The sequence below is a fragment of the Cryptotermes secundus genome, unplaced genomic scaffold (assembly GCF_002891405.2).
Source record: "Cryptotermes secundus unplaced genomic scaffold, Csec_1.0 scaffold247, whole genome shotgun sequence".
Classification (NCBI taxonomy): domain Eukaryota; kingdom Metazoa; phylum Arthropoda; class Insecta; order Blattodea; family Kalotermitidae; genus Cryptotermes; species Cryptotermes secundus.
This window is the reverse complement of record NW_019740656.1, coordinates 2,498,340-2,523,165: the sequence shown is the minus strand read 5'-3', so window position 1 is coordinate 2,523,165 and position 24,826 is coordinate 2,498,340. Positions and strand designations below refer to the sequence as shown.

Genomic DNA, 24,826 nt, shown 5'->3' with positions numbered 1-24,826 from the left:
ATTTACTGTAATTTCTACTTACCCATCTCAGCATAAAAATAAAGTATTCTAAATATATCATTAAAATTGAACATCCGCTAAGCTGGAATAATATTTCTAAATTTATTAGTATATATTCTAATTTACACATACACATCCCAGTATAATAATAAATAATAAAACAGATGTTTTTAAAGAGACATTTATTTGAAGATATTTATTACTGAAAAGTAACCTAACTTCCATTTGGCCAGCAAAGTATTACAATAAATTATGAAACTACCTTTTTAAAATGGAACGTATGTAAAGTAATATAGATATACTTATTAGTATTGTCACATATTAGGGGTTTGGGTCACTAATAAGACGGGATTTTAATTTGATGATCGAATTTATTGGACCTTTATGCAGTTTGTTACAGCATTTCACGGATCACTATCTTCTACTGGGCACTCTCGACTTCTGACCACACTACACTAATCCACTCCTCCTCCAAGTCAAAGTCACATTGCGACTGACGGTCAGTCACTCAATAAGTCTTGGTGTCGAGCCCCATCTGGGGCTCATGACCAGATATTAATTACTACCGTTTGACAGTTAACGGTCTTAATTTTGTGGGGCGCCCTCTCTGACGAGAGGACGGGTCTGTCTTTTGTATATACTGCTAGCCCTTGCTAGAGCGGTCTTTCTCGGGTCTGAGTCCCTTGGGACTCGCGACCATATTTTACTGTCTCAGATTTGAGACTTCCCGTTTCGTCGCCTCTTACGACTCGCAGGGTCACGGTGGAGGTATTCGACCCCGCCTCCACACGGGGGTGTCACTCACTCAGGCCTGATATCCCCACTCCTCCTGGGGCCAGAGCCGCAGTTACAAAGCCTCTGGTCTGACCTCACGGAAAACACGTTCATTACTTAGCAATGGACATCTGCTATTGTCTCGTATTGTTGTAAGCATTACCTATCAAGGGGTTGTTTACCAAGAATCTGTCTCGCGGGAACGTGTTCATCGAACCGTTGCCTAGCAGTGGAGCTATACGTCACAGTGCGAGTATACAGGATAATCTCAGCCAATTTCGCTGTACTAAGGTTTAAATGAACCGAGCATGCAGACAGTTTTTAATACTTAAACTATTATCCTATACAGCTTCAAAGATTACAACTTAATGAGCATAATTATGTCGAAGAAACTATTAAGATTAAGAATGGGGAGTAATGTTATTGTAAAGTACAGGTAATTCGGCAGTGTCATCAAGACTAATTTCGCAATATATATGTTTATGTAAGAATAAATCTATTTGAATGGATAAGAGATCTTCGAAGGCCAGTATCTGTACATCCACACTCTTTATGCGGATTTTTAAAACAACAAAATATGCAAAATCGGGTACAGTACTGAAAATTTCTTTATTCTTTCACTTTTCCTTGGAATGCTAGACAAATAAAACTGAATAATGAGGAGCTTCATAACGTGTACTCTTCTCCAAGTATAAGTAGACTGAGCAAGTCAAAGAAGATGAGGTGGGCAGGGCATGTGGCACGAATGGGGGAGAAGAGGAATGCATATAGGATATTGGTGGAAAACCTGAAGGAAAGAGGCCACTGGGAAGATCAAGGCGTAGTTGGGTGGACAATATTAAAATGTTTTTTAGAGATATAGGATAGGATTGTATAGATTGGAATGATCTGGCTCAGGATAGGGACCAGTGGAAGGCTCTTGTGAACACGATAATGAACCTTTGGGTTTCATAAAGTGCTGGGAAGTTCTTGAGTAGCTGCAGAATTGGTGGCTCCACAAGGAGGGCTCAGCTCCATGAGTAAGTAAGTAAGTAAATGCTAGACACATACGCGCCAAATCTGTTGCATGAGACCCGAAAACAATGAACTGCATCTCAGTTGTGTAGCTAATTAATTCAGTGTCGTCTTTCGAGGTCACGTGAAACGGCGTTGCCTCTTTCATTATTGGCTCCGGACATGAGAATAACAGCCTTTCCTTCAGAGCGCTGTGAGATTCCTTCGAAACCTTGCACAATGTCCACCCGCCCCCTGAAATTCGTCGGACTGCAACTTTCACGTCACTTTCAGAACACTTTTTCTTTGCCCCTGGCATGATGACTCTCTGTATTGCATGCAAAAACATATCGTTAAGGACTACGGCCGTTTAAGTGTAACGAATTTAATGCTTATACATTAACACTTGGTAGCAACACATGTTTGCCGTTGTTATTTTGAACCTTTGAAAAGAGAATCCATCCTAAAAAAAATTGATAACCTTACTTCAAAACCTAAGCTGCTCAGTGATTACTGGAGGTATTTAGGAGTACAAAATGGGAAATTCTGTGGTCGAAATGTATTCAGTGCAGGCATGGAAGCAAATGAAGACAAATTAAGTTGTATCTGTGTTCAGTGGCGGATTTACAGTTTGGGGGGGGGGCGTAATAGAAGGTTAATTTGTTCCTGTGCTTAAGTAATTAAGCACTACACCATGAAGGCGTATGGGGGAGTGGATGTATAGATCCACATTTTCTTGACTTCGGCGCTAGCTAGAGGTGAATGATCAGCTTCACGCCCCGGCCGCTTTACTCCCGCTGAAACAGCCACTTCTGGCCTATTATACCAGCCCCAGATGATAGGTGAGGGTGACTGTGGAGCAGTTGGTGGAATGAAGATTGGCAAGGGAAACCGAAGTACTCGCAGAAAATCTGCTCCAGCCCAACTTTGTCCACCACAAATCCCACTTGACCAGACCCGGGATGGAACTCGGGCCGCCGCGGTGGGAAGCCAGCGACTAACCGCTTGAGCTATGGCGCGGCCCTACTCACTCATAGTTCCCATGCACAGCCCAGCACACATTGTACACAGGGAAATATAGACATGACAGAGAGTTATAAAATGTTGTTACATCACCTTTCTCAGTGACCCCTCCACTTCGATATAAACACTGTTTTCTCATTAACACTTACTCTCGGTTTGTAAAAATAAGTGGGTGATTGTGCATACTCTTAGTTCGCAGTTTTACCGATAGACATAATGGGTTAGGTTGCAGAGTGTAGATTTCATCATTAACGAGAGTAAAGATTAATTTGAAAATGGAAAATTACTCACAATTATTGCACCAACTACAAGACACATTTTACTCACAAAAATCTGTATAATACACTTTCTCGGAAAAGAGAGTTGTAACTGAATCAGCGATATCCGGGGTCATTTGAATATACTGGTTATGGAAATAGTTCTTAATATTGTAATTTATGAAAACTATGTCTGCTTGTGGCTCTACAGCCCTTATGGACTTGGGCCTCTTTTTCTCCTCCTTAATCCTATACATATTAGGTAGGACTCCTTGGGCGGGGGATTAGACCGTCGCAAGGACTCACCCTACACACACAGTAAACTTGCATAGACATCTATACCTTGAGTGAGGTTCGAACCCACGATCCCAGCGTTCAAGCCTTAGACTACGCGACCACCGTGACCGGTTCTTACAAAATTTAGTCCCAAAATAAAGAGCGTTAAACGAGGTTAACCTTAAACGGAGTATGACTGTACTACTCGAACATTCCGTATCTATCTCGGTCACTTTGCCTGGCTCGGATCTCACGCGTGGTTAGTCAACCGCGTCTTCAGGTTGATTCTTCTGAAGCACTGCGACCGGCTGTCGGAGTTTAAGTTCCTAATTCATTTATAACGGTCATGAACTACAGCATATACGGGGTGTTCACTATGCATACGTTGCTGTCGAGTGGGTAGCATTCGTGAGTCCTATGCGGGAGATCGGGGTTTGAAACCTGAGTCCTGATCCTATTCTGCCAGAGTTATCCGTGTTTCTTCTAACTCCTCGAAGCAACTGATGGGGTAATACTTCAAATTGTGCTGCAACAGCTTCCTTGTTTATCCCTGCAATTAATTAGTTACTGTTTATCATAATTTTCGGCGTTATTTAATCTGAGTTACTGATAATGTTGTCAGTGAATGCATACATAAATTTGTTCCCGTGCTTAATTAATTAAGCACTGTGTCATGAAGACTTATGGGGGAGTGGAGGTATAGCTCAACCATTGTTGACCTCAGCACTAGATGGAGGTGAGTTGTCAGCTTCACTCCCCAGCCGCTTTACCCCCGGGGGAACAGCCCTCGGTTCCCATTGGATAGGAGGCTGGGTGTGCCCTGGGTGTGTAACCTGAGAAGAGAAGGAAATAATATCCCACTATACGCACATCAAATTTTTGTACTAGATTCGTTATTGTTATCACGGGTTACCATAGCAACGACTTGTCGAACGTTAACACATCATGAACACTATTTACGTAATAGGTCACGAATGAGCAAACAGGTTTTTGCTTCATTGCATCGTGTCTATTCTGTGAATATTGGTAATGTTTCCATATGAATATGTCAAGTGTAGTAAGTAAGTAAGTAAGTAAGTAAGTAAGTAAGTAAGTAAAGGTATCCCTGTAACAGGCCGTGGAGGCCCATAGGGTTGTGAGACGTCGAGGTTCCCACATTTTCTAGACAATCAGCTCATAGATGGCGGTAAGGTTGTCAGCCTTACTCGCCGGCCGCCCTTTACCCCCCAAGAATATACCTGATATTCATTTCTGTTAGAGGCTGAGTCGACACAAGGACCATAGTGAGGCTGGAAGCATTAGGTAAATTGAAAAATTCCACCTCATCGGGATTCGATCCCGCGACCTTCCGGTGTCAAGTTTAGTATACTATGTAAAGGAGATGATTTAGATTGACTATTTGTGTGTGTTATTCGTGGGAGGTGGCTTTAATTTTCGCCATTTACGCGTCATTCCATAACAGCACTGGGAAGGAATATGGGAGAAAATAGAGAAATTTACTAGTACGAAAGCTAATGTAACAAACGATGAGCCTTCCCGTTGAATTTTCAACGGGTGCTACACCAGTAAATAAATAGGCAAAAAATGTCCCTGCTCACCTCTGTAACGTCAATGCGTATCTGTTGCGGAGGGAAAAAATATGAACAACATGACAAATGGGGTAAAAAGGGGATTGCATTTATGTTCTTTCCAGATGACCGAATTGTTGCTGATATGCCAGTGTGACCTGTATGATATGTTTATTTACTTTTTGTAGTTAATTTAAAGACACTCTCCATAACTCAGACTAATGTTATTCTGGTACTTAATTAAACACCAAGTTTTGAAAACACATGGACCAAGGCGTAGGTGGGTGGATAATATTAAAATAAATCTTAGAGAAATAGGATGTGATGGTATGGATTCGATTGATCTGGCTCAGGATAGGGACCAGTAGAAGTCTCTTGTGAACATGGTAATGAACCTTCAGGTTCCATAAAATGCTGGGAAATTCTTGAGTGGCTGCATAATTGGCGGCTCCTCAAGAAGGGCTCAGTTCCATAAGTAAGTATGTAAGTAAGTATGGGGTAGTGGATGTGTAGCTCCGTTATAAACTTCTGCACTAAATGGAAGTAAATGGTTAGCTTCACGTTCCGGCCTCATTACTCCCTGAGAAAATGTGACCATTGCATTGTTGGGCGACTGGGCCTTACCGCCAGTTTTGATAGAATCGAAAAGATTAAGGTAGTTAACGGAAATCTGCCAGTGCTAATATTGACCAATGTATTATTTCCTAACCGAAAATTATGACAAAAAATCCTTCTCTATGTCGTCCTTTGTATTTCAAGGGTGGTATTTGTACCTCTAAACTCATTTAACACTTACGGTTCTACAGACGTACTTGCCTTAACAGGTGAGTTTAGGTGAGGCTAGCCTAGTGTAAATCAGGTTAGGTTAGAGCATCTGAAGTAACGTAAAGTTAGGTTATGTACTTTTCTTATACACTTCCTTTGATACACTGTATTAATTAGACCTCAAAGCTGAGCATGGAAAAGGGTAAGTGCTGCCTTCACAGTATATACAGTCTCAGTTTCAGTAATATTATTATGTGTAATTGTTTGCAGGTGCGGAAGAGTTCAGCTGAAATTGAAAGAAATGATTCAGGAGTGGGTTCAGAAACAAGCAAATCCAGCCGCAGTAGATGGCAGCACTGTGGACCTGCTAGTAGCATCCGGGAAGACCAGCAACATCTCTGTGAAGATTGTGACCAGCCAGTTGAGACACAGGTGCCTGGTGCAACTTATTTTGCATTATTTTATGTCTTTGCCTGATATTTAATAGATGTATTAGATTTTGGGTTTCTTACCCGAAATTTGGGAACGAAGTTGGAATGGGACCTACATTCATAATATATAACCTTGGACAGGGCTGTCAAGCTCTGCATGGATGTCTTCAGTTGTTTTCATGCAGCCCATGAGAACACTTTCCTATTCCCAAATATATGTGTCAGGATTTTGTTCTGCTTCAAAGAGGAGGCGGATCATCAGAAAAGCTGTAGGAAAAGTTCTCACAAAATATTGTATATAATTTTCTTATTGATATCATATGACACCTAATAAATAATTTAGAAAATTATGGAATTTTGTATACTCTGCTATATTAGTTGCTTAAATGGTTAGTTAGCAAAGTCAGTCAGTCAGTCAGTCAGTCAGTCAGTCAGTCATGAGAAATATGTCAGGTTTTGTGTAGATTATCTTCATGGAATACATCCTGTTGTGTGTTTATCACTGTACGTATGTATGTTTTCTGGCGTACCTGTCAAGCACAGCAATCAATTAAAATAACTCATTTTCACTCTATTGTGTCATCTGAGTTCTATTTGATTAAAGTATAATGTCACAACATGTTTCAGTTCTCATGGAGCCATCGTCAGGTGATACAGTTTACAAGTCTTAAATTATTGAATTGTGATTCTTATGTGGGTTCATATATTACATGCTATAATGTGATCCAATAAAAGCACAGTTGACATGAGAGAGTGAAAGTGAGTTATTTTGTTGAGTGTTGTGTTTGATAGGTATACCAAAAAAATATATATATTTGTGCAAATTGTTTTTGTGGTCAAGAGCTCCCACATGTATGGATATTTCATTAATTTATTTGTAATTTATTTGATGATCCTATCTGCAGCTTAGATTATTACTATATAGCACTGAATATTTTAATAATAGTGAATAATGGATTGGAAAGTTTTGAAAGTGGTCATGGCCTAATTTGTAGCGTTGATAACATCTGCTGGGAGGGATTGAAAGGGAAAAAACAACGAACCTAAATGAAGACATTGGTTTTCCAGCTGAGATTCAAATTGATGACTTTGTGAATAGATGTCTGAAGCATTGCTCCTTGAACTAAGTTGCTCTGTGAATGACAATATCCTGTGGTTCATGAATTCTACTTGTTGCTCATCAGGTTACTGACAGTGGTGTGATGTTTGCTCCTCTGGTGTGCCGCAAGTGTGGAAAGAAGCGAGCTGAAAGAAAGGAAATAATCATAGAGATTGTCGAAACAGAGGAGAAATATGGTCGGGACCTCCATATTATCATGGATGAGTTCTATAGACCAATGCTTGTGGCAGGCCTGCTAACACCTGACCAGCTAAATGCCATCTTCCTGAACGTTGAGGAACTTCTTGAACACAATGCTGCCTTGGCAGAGAAGCTCCGCGATAATATGGAGATTGCCCTGGAGCAGGGAGATGAAGATTTGTTGACAGTCAACATTGGGAAACTGTTTCTGGAGGCGTCTCCCATGCTTCATGCCTTTGAGTCCTATTGCATACGACAGGTAAGTGGATAGAAATAGTCGTAGAAGGACATCCAGAGAATGCTTAGTACCCAGGAGAGCGAACAAACCAAATGGGTAGGCCTTGGGAAGTATCATACCCCAGGTCCAAAATTGTTATACATGCCGAGGAGTGACACATACGCAGGTATCCCTTGTTTTACGAACACTCAGTTTATGAATATTTGCTACAATGAAGCATATTGATTTATATCTACTTTTCACTTAACGGACAACATTTTCACTACAGCATACTTTAAGTTCAATAACTCTTACATGTAAAGTAACAGGAATGTCCTCAATGTTATATTTTAGCGTCCTGTTGCACACACACATACCCAGCAGACCCAACAGCATAACGCACGCAGTCGCGAGAACAAGACGCAACAGAAACACAATATACACGATAGGGAAGAAGAGCTCCAACAGAGTAGGATGAACAGGACTGCCGTAATAAGATACGACGTAGCGATCGGGAACCCTGAACAGTTTTAATATTTTTACGATTGACATTTGTCAATATATATGATGGACATATATTTTAGTTATTTTAAAGTGAAGACAAGGCATACAATGTACTAGTTTGACGTGAATTGAGTAGCACCTGAAGATGGCATTCTTATGCCGAAACATGTAGTGAAAGTGAGAGAAGAAGATAGATAAGTGTATGCACTGCAAGACGGAATAAACAAATCATGAACAGGAATGTCCTCTTCTATTTACAGGTTTTCACATTATGAACAGTTTTCACGAAATGATTACTTTCACAAATGGAGGACTACCTGTAATGGGTTATGACATTCCCACGATATTTGCTATGGGGTCTGCTGTACCCTAAGCCAAAATTCTTTAATCAACAGAATGACTTATACTTTCTGAGCAGCAGCATGTGATGTACCCTATCATACTTAATGAGATATATTATACCTCCAATTAAAAATAGCTTTACATGTACATGAATAACCCAGGTACTTCTATAAGTATCATGTGTCGCACCCCATCACATTCAATAAGGTATACCATTCCTAAAACTAAAAATAGCTCTACATTTACAGAAATGACCTATGTGCATTTTATGCAAATGTGAGCCCAGGTGGCAGAAATTAGGAGGAAGAGCTTCAAGTGGTTGGGTCATTGATTGAAATGGAGCAGACAAGGTTTATGTCTTCATGACAAAAAAACAAACTCCGTGGCCTGTAGTCCACAAGTGAACTATACCGACTGAGCGACCGCCGCTTCTTGGCAAAGTTAGTGACCGCCTCTGTGGTTTAGTGGCCAGAGTTCCTGGCTACAGATCCAGAGGTCCTGGCTTCGATTCCCGGTGCTATAAGATTTTCTGATAAGTAGTGGGTCTGAACGGGATGCACTCAGCCTCATGGGGATAACTGAGGAGCTATGTCAAGGAAAAAAGGCTCCAGTATAGAACACTGTTGCGCTGATCACGTGACAACCTCAGCAAAAGTTGTCTTCATGACATGCTTCATATTTAGTACAAGGATTACTTTACTTTTCTTAAATATTTTGTTGATCAAACAGGTTGCCATAGCAGTAACGCCCATATACTTATATTTAGGAGGTTACTGATTCAAACGTTTCCCAGGGCACAGGATATCTTGATTGTTTCCCTTGGTCCTTCCAGACAAATTTCAGGACAGTATCTCAATGAAGTCATAACTAGTTTCTTCCATACGTTTCAAATTCAAAATTCATCAGATATTTTATTGCTGGATGCTGCACAGTCTGTCTACTGACAGCATCATAAAATGAACCACAAAAGAAGTAAGCTCTTTGGTCACAAGTCACATGACTTGAATATATGGGGTCTTTGACCATGAATGATTCACACTTCAATGAGGTTGCTGACTACTGTCTGCACTCTGGTCACTTGGAGTCCATATGCATAGGTTTTTATGTCTTGTCCACTTTTATGTTACCTTAGAATAATGGATCTTGCATTGTGCTGGCAGTTGTTTGTCAGAGATGATGTTGTAAGATGATGTAAATGGTTGTTCTTTTCTTGCAACACAACTTCACCTACCACCAAACAGGTTGGTCTAGTGCTATGCTCTAGACTTGCATTCAGGCAGTACTGGGTATGAATCTTCGTCAGGACATTGTCTCTCCTGACTGAGGATTTCTTGGTTTTTCTCTATCCATCCAGACAAATGCCTTTAAGATTTTGGTCCTAGAGAAACATTGGAGATAATTGAGGTTGGTGTTCAGACTGGACCCCCAGGCATCCCCATGAGTCTGTTGGATCAAAACCTATATACCTGTAAATGAACACTGAGTCACTTTCTGGAGATTGAGGCAGTCGGTACCCCTGAAACATCAGTAACACTACCCACATCCACATGGTACAAAGAACCAAACAGAGACTGTAACACAAAACAGATTCATAACTGTACGTTATAATGTCATTATTTCTGAAGACAGAAACTCAACAGTGATGTTTTCATGCTTGATATGAACTTCAGGTTAGAGTCCTTTGCTTTCCTGAGGAATATTTATACTGAGCTGAAAACATGTAATTTTTTAGAACAATATTATATGCATTGTAAACATTACTAAGCACTCTGATGCCATATGTTATTCAGTGGAACAATAACTTAAACTGTTTTCCCAATAATATGCAATGGAACCAAGAAGTTAATTTTTACACTGTTATTTACTTTGATCCTCTGAATCACTGCATTTTTATGAAGAGTTGTTAAGTCAAGACACATGAAAAAATAGTGGACTAGCCTATAAAAATTAAAGTTATTGTGCAGTTTGCTGTGTATACTGTGTCTAAAATATTTTTGAGGCTGTGTTGTCAGATAGTGACCGTAGCATTGTGTCATCATTTTAAGGTTACTAGTTTCTGATTTCAGCATGCAAAGGAAACCAAGACTGCCATGCCAGCAATCTTGTTGCACAAACAAGACTGTCATCTTCTGTAAAGTTGCTGCTTTAGATGTTGTAAATTCAGAAATGTTTTATAACAGTCAGTAGATATTGTAAATGCTCTGAGGAACAGTTTTCAAACTGCGATACCTGTACCCCTAGGGGTATCAAAGCAGCTTGACCCTCATTTTCAGCATTGCCATTAAAAAAATTATCTATTTACTATTTTAAACTGGCTCAAGTGCGTAGCTAATGTGTATGGCAGATATAAAAGTGATTATTGTTCATTTTCCAAATTATTCCTCAATGAGATCCAGGGAATTGTTTTACTGTTTCCAGGAAGTATAAGGCGTGAAATGTTTCAAATCCATTGCTCTAAGCCAGGGATGTCCAACCCTCAGACTGCATGCAATCCATCACAAACCTTCTGTTCCCTAGAATATATGTTAACAGTTTCCATTTGTTAAAGAGGAACACAGTAGTTCTTATCAAAATAACTTTACTAAAATTGATTGCTATATTTTCCAAGTAATTTTTCAATTGATTTTATGTGACACCTAATAAATATCTTAGAATATTATAGAAGTAGTACTACTCTAGATTATATGCTTACTGTAGGATAAATTTTTGTATTGGTGAATTGGAAAAAAAAATCAATTATTCTATAATGGCTTAAAGGTAGGTATCAGTAGTCTGAAGCTGAAAACCCTGGTCTGAGATATAAGTTGAAGAGTACGGTGCATGTTATTGAGAGAGAACCTGACATTTCAGAGGAACATATTTCCTACATCTTCATGGTCGAAGAGTAAAACAAACAAGAAACCAGCAGAAGCAGACAGCAAGCTGAGCTGTCTGACTCTAAAGATGTAGGCAATATGTTCTCTCTAAACTACTCAGTGTTACAAGACAGAGCACTTACTCTTCATAGTCACCGTGGTGGGAACATCAAATCCAATATGTAAGTTGTCCGTCTTATGCAGGGTGCAGCTTCTCTGCTGCTTGCAAACCTGGAGAAAGAAAAGGAGCTGCTACGAATATTCCTCAGGGTGTCACAGATGGAAAATGCTGTCCTCAGACGTATGAATCTCAACTCCTTCCTCATGGTAAGTCAGTAGAACTTACTGTTTCAAAATTCCCAGCAAATATTAATCTTCGGCATTTGGGAACGAGAAATTTGAATTCCAGAAATCATAAGTTATACCATACGTTTCATAACATTTTATCTGCATGTTTTTAAATAATAATGAGTGACCATAATAACAAAGAGTGGACCATTTTTCTGTGATAGGGTTATACTAAAATTTTGTGAGGATTTCTGTGAAAAAGCAATGTAATAATAATTCAGGGTTTATTATTATTATAATTATTATTATTAACCAACATATTATGACATGTGTGACATGTGACATTTGTGTACATGTCTGAACTTGATACAGAAGGAATACTCCAGTGACGTATCAAAACCATATTCACCGTGTATAATCCGTCCAGTCTACAAGAGAGAGTACGTCATGCCTCGGGTAGGCAAGTTTATGAAAGTAAGGTCCTGTGTAATTATGGTTGGATTTCCAATTGGTGTGTTAATACTGCAAGTATGTTGCAAATGGAATCTAGTATCATTAGCAAGATGGACGTGCTGAGTAACACAACAGGCAGCACAACCTGCCGCTTCGAATGTACGTGCACATAGAAGGGACCGCATAGTAACCGCCAAAATCCACGAAATGGAAGCACAGCAGTTTTCTCATTTAAAATGTATAATTTTAAAAAACTGATGAAGACCTCACAGGTCGAAACATGTTGTGAATAATTTTAATAAGTTAAAAATTATATGACGCGTAAAACTTTTAAATGAATAAATTTTAGTAAGTTTTGCAGAAAGACGTGTTGCACGTGAGATTGTGAATTAATTTGATACTAGTAAGTGTCTATTGGCCGGTCACGGTAGCCGAGCAGTCTAAGGCATGCACTGTCTTCGCTCGCTCGGAAGCCGGGATCGTGGGTTCGAATTCCACTCAGGGCATGGATGTTTGTGTACAGGTAGAGGCCTTGCGACGAGCTAATCACGTGCCCAAGGAGTCCTGCCGTATGTCTAAGATCTAGTAAACCGAAGTGAAACGGAGAGTTTCATGGAGGTAGGCCTAGGCCCAAAATGAGGGCTGTAGCGCCAAAGGAAAAGAAAAAAGTGTGTATTGATGACGTAATATTCTGCATCATTAGCTGAAGATGAGGCACCCTTCCTCCCATAGCAGACGGAATATAATAAAGGGGCCAGAAATTAAGGCTCTCAACAAACTGAGCTCCACAGGCCAGTCGCATGGCTTCGCCTCTGGCTCTATTTTACAATGCAAATAGTTCTGATGAACTATCGTGCGCCTAACTGCCGGCCATGTTATGCTGAAACATGCCTGGGAAACGCTAGAAGGCACGCGATCTTAAGATCGAATGGAGAAGTTTGTGGAACGGCAGTAAAAACTGGTAGCAGTTCATGAGAAACAGGAGTTAAAACTGCAACGTATAATCATTTTGTTAGCGCTTATATCTCTAGGTTTCGGATGGAATAAAAAACAAATATTACCATATCAAAATTCTGAGATTTCAGTGAGCAGGTTCGCGTAGCGGTAATTCTCCAGACTTCTACTAGCAACGTCATCATTTCAGATCTCGGTTAGGACACAAACTATCCAAACTGAGGTCTTCCGTGATTCTCTTCAGTATCACCAACCAAATTTCGATTAGGCCGGACCGTCTCTTCATGAGTCCTTTCCAGTTCATCGCCGGGATAACTCAGCCGTTATAGCGACTGGTTACGAGCTGGACGATCGAGAGGTCGAAGTTCGAGTCCTGGTAGGGGCAAGATTTTTCTCTTCTTCCCAGCGTCCAGACCGGTTCTGGGGTCCGCTCAGCCTCCTATTCATTGAGTACCGGGACCCTTTCCTCTGGGGTATATCGGTCGGAGTGTGAAGCCAACCACTCACGTCCAACTAGTGCCGAGGTCAAGAATCTCTACACCCACTCCCCCATACGCCTTCATGGCGCAGTGCCTAATTAATTAAGCACTGAGACATTTTACCTTTTATTCATCCCTCGTTCCATCTCATGAACCGATATGTTCAGCATCCCGGGAACTAACTGCACTCCGTTAAACTGAGTCCTTGAGAAGCCGCCGGTGGATCAGCAACTCAAGAATTTTTAATATTTTATTAAACTGAAGGTTTATTACAGTATTCCAAAGGGCCTTCCACCGACACGTAGCCTCTAAGATCCAGGTTAATATTATCCTCCATTCTAGATACTGATACCATCATAACTTGCGAGGTACCTTCGGTTTGATATGGGATGTCATTTACTGACGCTGTTCTAAGATCACTGTTCAGGGGCCGCGCCATAGCTCAAGCGGTTAGTCTCTGGCTTCCCACAGCAGCGGCCCAGGTTCGATCCCGGTTCTGGTCAAGTGGAATTTGTGGAGGACAAAGTGGCGCTGGGGCAGGTTTTCCCCTAGTACTTCGATTTCCCCTGACAATCTTCATTCCACGAATTGCTCCACAATCACCCTCACCTATCATCTGGGGCTGGTACAATAGGCCAGAAGTGGCCTCAGTGCAAAGGACTTAGTCCCACCCCACTAGCAATAATAAAAGATCGCTGTTTTCTACCCTGAAAATGGGGGCAGAAGGTTCCTAAAAAATGTTGGAATCTATTTACCAACCTACACGTCACATACCACAAGATGTAAATAACTAACGATCTACTCAGTTCCATAGATTGGAGTCCTTCTCGACAAGGCAATAGTTTTAAATTATCCTCCAAAATTTTCGTCATTTCATGGAACCCGATTTGCCATTGCATTACTCACAGGAGCCCTGCAGTTATTCAATCTGAAGTGCCAAGTACAACAGACCTCTACTCAATCATCACTGTAAGAAAATAAAGCTATCCATGTAACAGGCCGTGGAGGCCTATAGGGTTGTGAGATGTCGAGGCTCCCACATTTTCTTACAGATGGCGCCAGCAGCCCTTAACCCCCAGAAATATTCCTGGTACTCATTTCTGTTAGAGGCTGAGTCGACCCCAGGGCCATAATGCGGCTGGAAGGATTAGGTCAAATGAAATATCCGACAACCTTATCGGAAATCGAATCCGCGACCTTCCGACTTGTAGCATACTGTCCCAATCAATTATGCTACCGCGTGCCCCCGATGAATACTGTGGTACATTAAAAATACACGTTTGGCTGAAGTTCCCACCCAGCCTTTGGTCAGTTGCTGGGCTGTTAGCACTGTCTTGCACGCACATGTGACGCGGTGTTTATGTACCGTAGTGTGTCAAGGACCCACCCCTCTCACATTGTTTCATGCGGCCTCATAGTTCCCGTGTGTTCGGAATACAAAACCGACCGAGTTGTAACGAGAGACCAATAACTTGTGGATGATAAAGTCTGTCTCAGACATCTTTGAAACTACGTCACAAGCAACCTCGCAGAAGACAAGTCCTATAACTAGAACTCCGGTATGATGGTTTGGGTTTCCACCACGCACTGCAAACAGCATGGTAGCTTTCAAACGAAGACGCAACACATACGAATACATTTCGGCATTTGAGAATGAACACCTTCAAAACGTGTCGCTGTGGGAGTTGCCAGGTCAGCTGTGATCTAGGCTACACGCCATATATTTCCATCCGCTCAGGCAGAAGAGTTACCTTCATTGTGACCCGTTCAGATGTTGTCTGTTGCTTTCAAATTAGTTCTTGTTTGTTAGTTTGTTAGATCAGTAAAGTAAAGGTATCCCTGTAACAGGCCGTGGAGGCCCATAGATGTTGAGGTTCCCATATTTTTTAGACAATCGGCTCATGTTTTTAGATCAGTTCACAAATTAATTTAATATTTTTAGGGTATAAAAGAGTTATATAATAAAATCCTAAGAGGAATGCATGTAGGATATTGGTGAGAAAGCCAGAAGGAAAGAGACCACTGGGAAGACAAAGGCGTAGGTGTGTGGAAAATATTAAGATGGATCTTAGAGAAATAGAATGGGATGGTATGGATTTGATTGATCTGGTTCAGGATAGAGACCAGTGGAGGGCTCTTTTGAACACGGTAATGAACTTTCGGGTTTCATAAAATCCTTGGATGTTCTTGAGTAGCTGCACAATTGGCGGCTTTCCAAGAAGGGCTAAGCTCCATGCGTGATATCCAATAAAATCCTGTGTAATGATGTTTTCAGAAAAGAGAGTACGAGCAAGGACATTGCCATTCGACCTTACGGAGAGTCTGACCCCCTCTGCTTGTCTCTCTGGCAAACTCTGGTAGAAGGATTCGCCTTCTCCTGCCAAGTTCTTTGTCATGTTCTGCCTAACGATCCTACTGCTTTTGACCCATATCCCATACGGGCCTGGATCGAATTTCTGTCGGGAGCCCGATTATCCTGCTTGAGGTCCTATAGTTTTCCTCAGTCCCTCCAGCTAAATTCCGAAATACTACATCGAATTGGGCCACGATCACCTCCTTCCATATCCTTGCCAATTCATGATTCACTTATCCAACCAATCAACGCAGTATAGCCTCAGGTCACTGACAGCACTGCTAAGTAAACTACAAGAAAATAAAAAATATGGCGCCGAGACGTTGCACGCACTTCCTTACACGTCAATGACATTGTCCACGTAACCTTGGAAATTAAATCGATTGCTTCATGGTAGACCATTGCTGGTTACTGAATATCGAACAACAACCAAATCCGTGTCAATTTAGACAAAATCGAATTTCGCATTTCGGCCCCCCTAGCGAGTGAACTGTTATTTTCCTCAGGGTACCACTTGTGCAGCTTTATTTAGGGTGGCGGTCAGCATACTCGAAATGTTTCGAACCGTTTTCAAGAAACTCGCCATTTCGCATTTCCGTGCCCATCTGAAGACCCCCATTTTGGGGGTCTGGAATGTTCACTTATGAATGCAGGAACACTTGGTTCTGAATATGAATAAAGTTCGTTCAACGTTTAGGCGCTAGCGAGGCGCACATACGTACAGAAATACATACACATATACACACATACATACATACATAAATACATTATATTACATTACATTACATTACATTACAACACACACATACTTACATACATACACACAGAGACAGACAGACGTACAGATAGGCAAACGCCATACCAAAAACCACTTTCCATGTTCAGAGGGAAGGGGAGGGGCTCAAAAAGTAGGCCTATAGCCCCGTCAGATTCTTGAGACTGGCCCTTTCGTCATCACAGTCATTTGCCCTGTATACTGCCCATATGGGAAAGTAACAAGAAGAATGATGAAATTTGAGTTGAAGTTCGCGCGAAAGAAAGAACCGAACAAGTTGGTATGACGGTAACGCTTCAGAGTCGCATTTGGGAGGTGCTTCGTTCGAATTTCCGCTGGGGCACTGGTTATCCTGACGCGTTTCTTGTCACTTTCCGCCGTTCCTCAGGACAGATTCAGAGTTAGTGCCCTAAATTAGGCCGCGGCCGCCTCCTTTCACATCCTTTCCAATTCATTATTCACTAGTCACTGAATCTTTCTACTATATAAATTAAGTTATGATAGTATTCTTAAATAAACCATAAATAAATATATTTATATCACAATCTTTCTGTTTACAATTAATAGGAAAACATATTAATCAGCGTTCCATAAGAAACACCGGAAAGCAAACCCAGAACGCACCAGCGTTTATTTTTTAATGCGATTAATAGAGGATGACTTGAGATGAAGTCATTAGGTTATCATTCGGTTCCGTGACATTTTAATCGAACATAATTCAGCGTATCAGTGAGTTCACAGTCAACCCCAGAGAAACACTTCTACATCCTTGCGAGGCCTCTTAACAGAACAGCAACTTGAAGTACTCAATTTCCGCACTTATCAGCAAAGTGGAAAGTTTTTTAGTGTTGAATTATGGGAAGTGACATTAGGTTGTAGTAGAATAAGTAACGAAGTTATAAGAAGAGGTACCTTACAGGCAATTCACTGACTAATTCACTGTACAGCAAGGTAAGAAGTTTGATCTCCTTTCTGCGCCTAGCCAGTTAATTTGAAAATGACTTTCTTAGTAGTGGAAACCTAGTGACTCTAGGAAGTTCTCAACACTAAGACGGGATTCTAGGATAGAAATGCGATTCTGTAACGAAGAGAAGGCGTGTTAAATGGTGGATACAGCCTATCGACACTTCACCATTTTAATGTTAATTAAAGGATACAGTGACCTTCAATCTACCATCTAATTTGGTGAGTCATCTGAAAATGTTACCGGTATTTTCAACTTCTCCAGTACATATGGACAGGCCTTCTTTTCGTTGGGGGATAGTGTTTAAAAATAAATATTATGGTTCGTAAGAAAAATTGAGGCAACACAGCACTTATATACAATGTAATTTATTATATACCTTTTATTATCGCAACAATCCTAATTTGTATTTAAAACCACGTTTCGGAGACCGAACTCTATGTCCTCAGGTAAGAAGCCTGCTTAGTTGAGCCCAAGTGATGGAGTTAACCCCTCTCTGCAGGTTCTTAAACGTCGTTTCAATTAGAAATTACAATGATGTATGATTTTCAGAAAATTTGTCATTGTACTTATGTACCATCTTCACAGACTTTTAGGTCATATTTAGTGCAATTTAACATGTGACCAACACAATGATTACGAAGTTTCAAAGAGAAATTCTTATTCCCTCAAACGTTTAAATTTCTTTGAGGTGACATATATGTTTCCTTTTTTTATTATTATTATTTCATGCATTCTGTTGTGTTACAATATACAACCTCTTTATTAACCGTCACAACACAACAAATATCAAGGTCAGTGCCCAACTACGGCTCTGCTACATGTTTTGGCTATCAATAGCCATCATCAGGCAAATACATGGTTAAACACCACTGAACTGCAGTACTGTTAAACTGGATACAATACTATTAATCATATAAAACACTTGACATAAAAAAATACAAATAATCAGATTATATAAAACAGAAGTTATATATGTAGCAGCTGGGCATTGACCTTGATATTTGTTGTGTTGTGATGGTTAATAAAGAGGTTGTATATATGTTTCTTGTTTATATTTTATTTCAGGCTGCTTCCTCAGCCACACAGTTTATGTACTATAGTGACAAATGGAAAGGTGATTGTTAATGTTAAACTCAGAAGAATGTGGAAAAACATGGTCGTGGCCTATTTTAAGGTTCTAATCCAACATTTGTCATGGACTGAAGGAAATGATAAGTGGTTTCGGGCAAATGATCGAATTTTGAACTTAACAGATACGAAGCAGTAGCTCCAAAACATTAACTTCAGCATTAGAATGTTATTAATTCTATAGTCTTCACTTTAAATAATGAATCTCTTCTAAATAATATATAAAAATTCAGTTCATACCTCATCGGAAACACATTAAGTCTCCGCTACAAAGCCAAGCCAATTAATGCTGTTTAGGGAAACAGTCGCTTTTTATTATGAAAACCATATGGAACACACAAATATACTCTGTGAGAAGAATATCGAGTTTTGGTATGTTAATGCAAGTGTTACATACAGTAACCACTGGGCTTATACCATCTAATGTACACATATTGTGTTGGCTTTATTAGTGTAGAGAAAGAACTTGTGAATGACGTACTTATAATTTTTGACATGAGGAATATCACACAGTGAAGTATGGGTGATAGAATATACTGTCCTGAAAATTTTGGACTTCCACAACACCACGTTGTGTCACATTCCAGTAGATAATATGTTTCACAGTCACCTCTGTGCAAACCTCAAATCCAAGACAGCGTTATCTTCATTCTGATATCGCTTAACCCCCCCAGGGAAATATCTGCCTGTACTACTGACACTGACCTGGTTGGTGCAATGATAACACTGTATACTCGTGTTAGGTATTCAGGTCGCATGTCGGCCGGGAAACCAGTCATCCTGAATGAAGCTTTTTGTGAGCTTCCTCAGTTCCTCCAGACAAATGCTGTGATAGTACCTTGATCAGACCATAAGTGCACCCTTCCAAATCCTTTGCATCCTATCACTTATCCCTACACAGTGTTGTTACTGATAGTGTCTTGAAATAAACTGCATACAAATAAATGCTCAATGGAATAGCTGTACACGCCCAGTTCATGTTTGAAATGCCAGAAATAGTTCCTACATCTGAACAATGCTGGACAGAAGACCAGAACCAACTTCAACATGAATCCACCAGAGAAGCATGAAATGAGCAAATGTACACCACCGTTTCTGGTCACTGTGATATTTGAGGTCCTGAAAGCAGGGACTATGAAGATTGATGACTTCTGGAATGTGATTTGGTGTTATATGGTAGATAGGTACCATTGTTTTGGCTCTAAAAGTTGGGCAACATATTTCTCTAGAATTTTGGTAACTGTCTGTCAAATGACATGGCATCACATCCCAGACAACCATAATCTTCATAACATTTCAGAAGTTTATTATTATTATTATTATTATTAAGTACCATTTTTTTGTGTTGTTGTGGATGACAGACTATGTATCAAAGTGAGACTGTGTATAATGTTGTCTATTTTCTGCAGGTACCAGTACAGAGAGTGACCAAGTATCCACTCCTGTTGGCACGGTTGCACAAAGTGACTCCAGCTCACCACGAGAGTCGGGAAATTCTCCGTCAGTCACAGCATAAGATTGAGCTACATCTGGAGCATATGAACTCGGTAACCCAGCTAAATCTATTGAATTTACAGGGCTCTATGGATTTCCCATACCCTACCTTCTCTGAGACACTGTGGTAAATTTTCAGTTTGAAATATGTATTAACACAGCTTAGAATAGATGTAGTTCCATGTTCAAACCCTGAACCATATGCCTAGGTGGAGTAATCTTGTGTAAGCACTGAATCCATCCAAAGAGACAAGTGCAATATTAAAGAATACAAGAATGGTTACAGAGTCAAATATCCTCAAAATCCTTTTTCTAATTTCTCAGTGATATTATTTTTGTGCTTGTAAGTTCATAATTCCATCCCACCCTTGGCTACTCTTCTTCATCCATGTATACAGGGTGTTTCACAGCTTTAGGGCATAACTGCAGGAGGTGATTTCCTAGGTCTTTGTGATCAAAAAAGTTCATATAAACATGTGTCCAATTTTGGACGGTTATGGAGTTATGACCGTTTTTTCATTCCCGTACATGCCCTTGTGTGAACCTTGTCTGTCAGCTGGCGGGTCGCTATTTTTAGCCAGCTACAGACAGAGCGTTCTCGTTATCTCGACACTTGAGAGCTACCTAAGGCGTGGTGGGTTGGTATGTCCTGCACAGTTCACAACCGAGCGGCAGCTTGTGTTGTGACTGGCAGTGGCATTTTCGAAAATCAGCTTTAAGCACCAATAAATTGAAATTAAGGTAATTTCACGAAGTTAACTTTACATTCATACTTTAAATGTATCATGTATTATGCTGGTTTATTATTTTGTTCCGTTTATTGTCAGTAATCGTTACCTTCTATTCTGAGTTTAAAACGGTCATAACTCCGTAACCGTCCAAAATCGGACACATGTTTATATGAACTTTTTTGATCACAAAGACCTAGGAAATCACCTCCTGCAGTTATGCCCTAAAGTCGTGAAACACCCTGTGTATGATAATTTCATCTTTTCGTATTTGTAATAATAATTTCAACCATAGGTATCCAACCAAAATTCATGGAAGGAATTCAGACCTTCTAAATTTGACACTTTGTGATTTATGTTATGTCTAATTCAGGTTATACGTGTATGTTGATAATACATTGTAACTCAAAAATGAGATATAAAAACATTTATATTCAGCAATGTGTGGGAGATAATTTGGTACTAAAAATATGGAACTTCTTTTCATATCGTGGTTTTCTGTGTCATGACACTGTGTTGTTTAGGAGAAGAATATTGTCTCTGTATTCACTTCTACCCTGAAGATGTAGGCAGATATTCCTCCAAAACATTGATACCTACTTTCCAGATTACAGGGTGTTTATTTATTTGTATTTTGTATAATGATGCTCTCAATAACTCACGCTGTATGGCTTTAAATTACTTGATAATAGTAAATAGTGGACTGGAAAGGATGTGAGATGAAATGGTTACAGTTAATTTCCTGATATATTCCTGGAAGGCTTGAGGAAAAGTGCAGAATCCTCAGTCAAGGTAGTTGGTGTTCTTCCCCAAATTTATACAGGAAATCTCATGGGCACAAATCAGAAATTATGCCACTTGTGCCAACAGGACCACAGTTTACTATGAAAACCACAGGTCTGATCAAATTTACTAAATGAGAGAATGTTGTAAACATTTTTACCTTTCTAGAAAGGTGTACAAATTCCTTCTTTTGTATCACTCTTGTTTTTGCTCATATTCCGTGGCCATGTTCTCATTCTATATACATTTTAATGGTATCATTGATTGTTATAGGAACTTGAAACAATGAACAATTCTAAGAAGTGATTTTCAACCAAAAGATATTTAGTCACTTCCTGTTATCAAAATATAATAAGCATAGATTTTCTGACTCTTCATGAGAGGAAGAATATTTTATGATGTGAAGTGTCCCTAAAGTGAATGAATATAAAAGTTCCTGGATTTTCTGTCAGTTATTGAAAACTGTGTGATGGATTGTATGCTAGAAATTCTGTGTGGCATGAAATTGATGCATACGAATAATAGGAAGACCCACAGTAAAATAATAATATTTTGCAGTAGCATAATATAAATTCAGATGTAAATGTCATTGCTTATATATGCAATAGAAGTTCTATTTCTAAGTCTGGATTTTATGTTGTTGTAGATGGCGAGAAATCGTGTTCTTGTCTCTTTGTTTTTATCTATTTCCCTTCTTCCATGTTTGCTATTTCACTACTTCCTCCCCATCCCTTCTTGTCAATACAAAGGGCACTTCAATCCTTTGCCTGTAATTTCCTGCCTTATATTTGTATGTATTCATGTATCCAGTCATACTGTAAACTCTTAACGCTTTCAGAATTTCTACACTGACAATAATGTCTTTACAAATTCACAGTCAGAACACTTGGGTGTCATATGTTGTCTGTTATTTCCGCAACCTATGGATGCACCAAACCATCAAATCATATTTATTTCACACTAAATTTTGTATATGTGTTCACAGGAGGCAAAAGATATCAGTACAACCAGGCTCTGGCGACGGATATCCATTATGAATGGCCGGAGGTCCAGTAGCGAAACCGACATGTTAAACATTAAGCTCAGGAAGGTAGGCACAAGACTAGGATAGTAGTAATGAATACAGTATTGGACATTGTCCAACATGTTTTGTCTTTTTTATAACATTTCAAAAATAAACATTTTCCACCATCAGGTGTAAGGAAGGGAAACTTCCTACTCAGTTGTGCCTGTTAATATTTGTCACAGGACCACTGTGATATCACTCCTTAATGATGGGAACATAGACAGCTTCAGAAACGTTGAACACTAACCCCGTCTTCACACAGCCCATCGACCAATCACTGTAGAGAGTTTATTCATTAGTTATATATAAGCAGCTGTGCAATTTTTATTACATTTGTCAGTAACAGAATTCTTGTCTTTGTGCAGTGCAATGTCTTTGCTTTTGATTAGATTTGTATTCTGAATTTTTTGCAATAAACGAGAGTAAGACCTTCATAAAATGCAAAGAATGCAAATTACAGCCTGAATACTCCATGCTTTATCACTTTATTATAATTTATATTTAATTTATAATTTTTATTATCATGAGGACTGATCAAATGAAACACTTTCATCATCAGCTGTGTTCATTGATGCAGTGATTTCAGCAGCAGCAGCTGAATAGAGAATTATTTGTCAAAGGGATCCATCTGCTAGTTTGGCAATGGAATGCTTGCATCACTGTCCGTGAGGATTGATTTCAACTGGCTCTACTTCTACAACCATAACAATCCCTGACTGGGTTTCATTTAAACAAGCCTCATATTTATTTTTTGTGTTTTATTAACATTGGTGTCACTCCATAGATGGCTCTGGACATTTTGGAGTGGAACCATGATGAAGTAAGGTTTGCTATGGAAGGCAAGCTGTTGTACACAAACCCAGCAGACAGTAATTGGAAGAAAGGACGTACCATCAAGCTTAATCCAATCAACGCCTTGTTAGTGACAAATGGAAAGGTAAGGAACTTTCTTCAAAACTTAGCCAAAGCCTGCAGTGTCATAGCCAGTGTTGATACTTCCATTTTATGCGAAAAGTTCTTGAGCTATTACTGATTTTAGAGTGTGTTTTCATGGTATAATTGCTTTCTTACTCTGTATGTAACAATCTGGGTATGACAAGAAACAGCATACTTCTCATGAAAATTAAACAGCCTTTGTCCATTTTAAGACTTCTTTCTCCTTCTTTCTTCTTCTGGGGTAGTTCAGTCAGTATAGTTGCCAGGGTTGGACATCTGGAGAATTCGGATTCTAGTTCAGTCAGTATAGTTGCCAGGGTTGGACATCTGGAGAATTCGGATTCTAGTTCAGTCAGTATAGTTGCCAGGGTTGGACATGTGGAGAATTCGGATTCTAGTTCAGTCAGTATAGTTGCCTATAGTTCAGTAGCATGGCCTGCTCAGAAAACGCAGTTCCTCTGATGCTGCTTACAGGCTGCTGCCTCATAACAGCAGTTGTATAGTTGCTTATTTCACTGTTATTCCTTAGCAACAGGGCTACATGCCACAACACTTTTAATTTTTGTTATTAATAGCTTCATGTTTCCTATCTTCCTCAGTTCTGAGTTATTCTCCATAAATCTATGGGGAAAGGGGTAGATGCCTATGCCCCTTCCCTCCTTGTCATACCCATGTCCATCACCATGATCTCTACATAAAATTAGTGGTACTCTGTTTGACCACACCCTCCTGAATGTTCATGTTTGGGTAAAGACAAAGCTCTTATGTTTATGGCGAGGTTATTCATGTTGAAGTTACAGCATGACATTCGGAATGTTGAGAACCAGATAGCAGACAATAAATGGCGAGGCCTGAATTTTGTATGCTCACAGCCAACAGAAGACTACCGGCCTGACCCCACAGATGATGTCCTCATGTTCCCCAGGAGAACTGGTGTGCGGGAGGCAACTCTACTGCTACTGAAGGAGAAGTGTGGACGCTACACACAGCTCAGGGTGAGTTCACATGTGAATTTATAAGATGTCTACGGGAAGAATAAACTAGGATTATGATAAATTATAATGATCATAATGAAAATAATGCTAGAGTCTGTCTAAAACATCATTGAAGGTATGTC

General features: G+C 39.8%; 1 protein-coding gene across 2 annotated transcripts in view; it reads left to right on the top strand.

The window, feature by feature from the left end:
- LOC111872405 overlaps positions 1-24,826 on the top strand; it is a 184,875-nt gene that overhangs the window by 157,561 nt on the left and 2,488 nt on the right. For both annotated transcript variants that reach the window (XM_023866264.2, XM_023866265.2), the window contains exons 5-11: positions 5,927-6,088; positions 7,272-7,646; positions 11,510-11,632; positions 20,112-20,249; positions 22,693-22,797; positions 23,558-23,710; positions 24,582-24,704. In XM_023866264.2, coding sequence (XP_023722032.1) covers positions 5,927-6,088; positions 7,272-7,646; positions 11,510-11,632; positions 20,112-20,249; positions 22,693-22,797; positions 23,558-23,710; positions 24,582-24,704 — 1,179 coding nt within the window. The remainder of the gene's footprint in view (positions 1-5,926; positions 6,089-7,271; positions 7,647-11,509; positions 11,633-20,111; positions 20,250-22,692; positions 22,798-23,557; positions 23,711-24,581; positions 24,705-24,826) is intronic.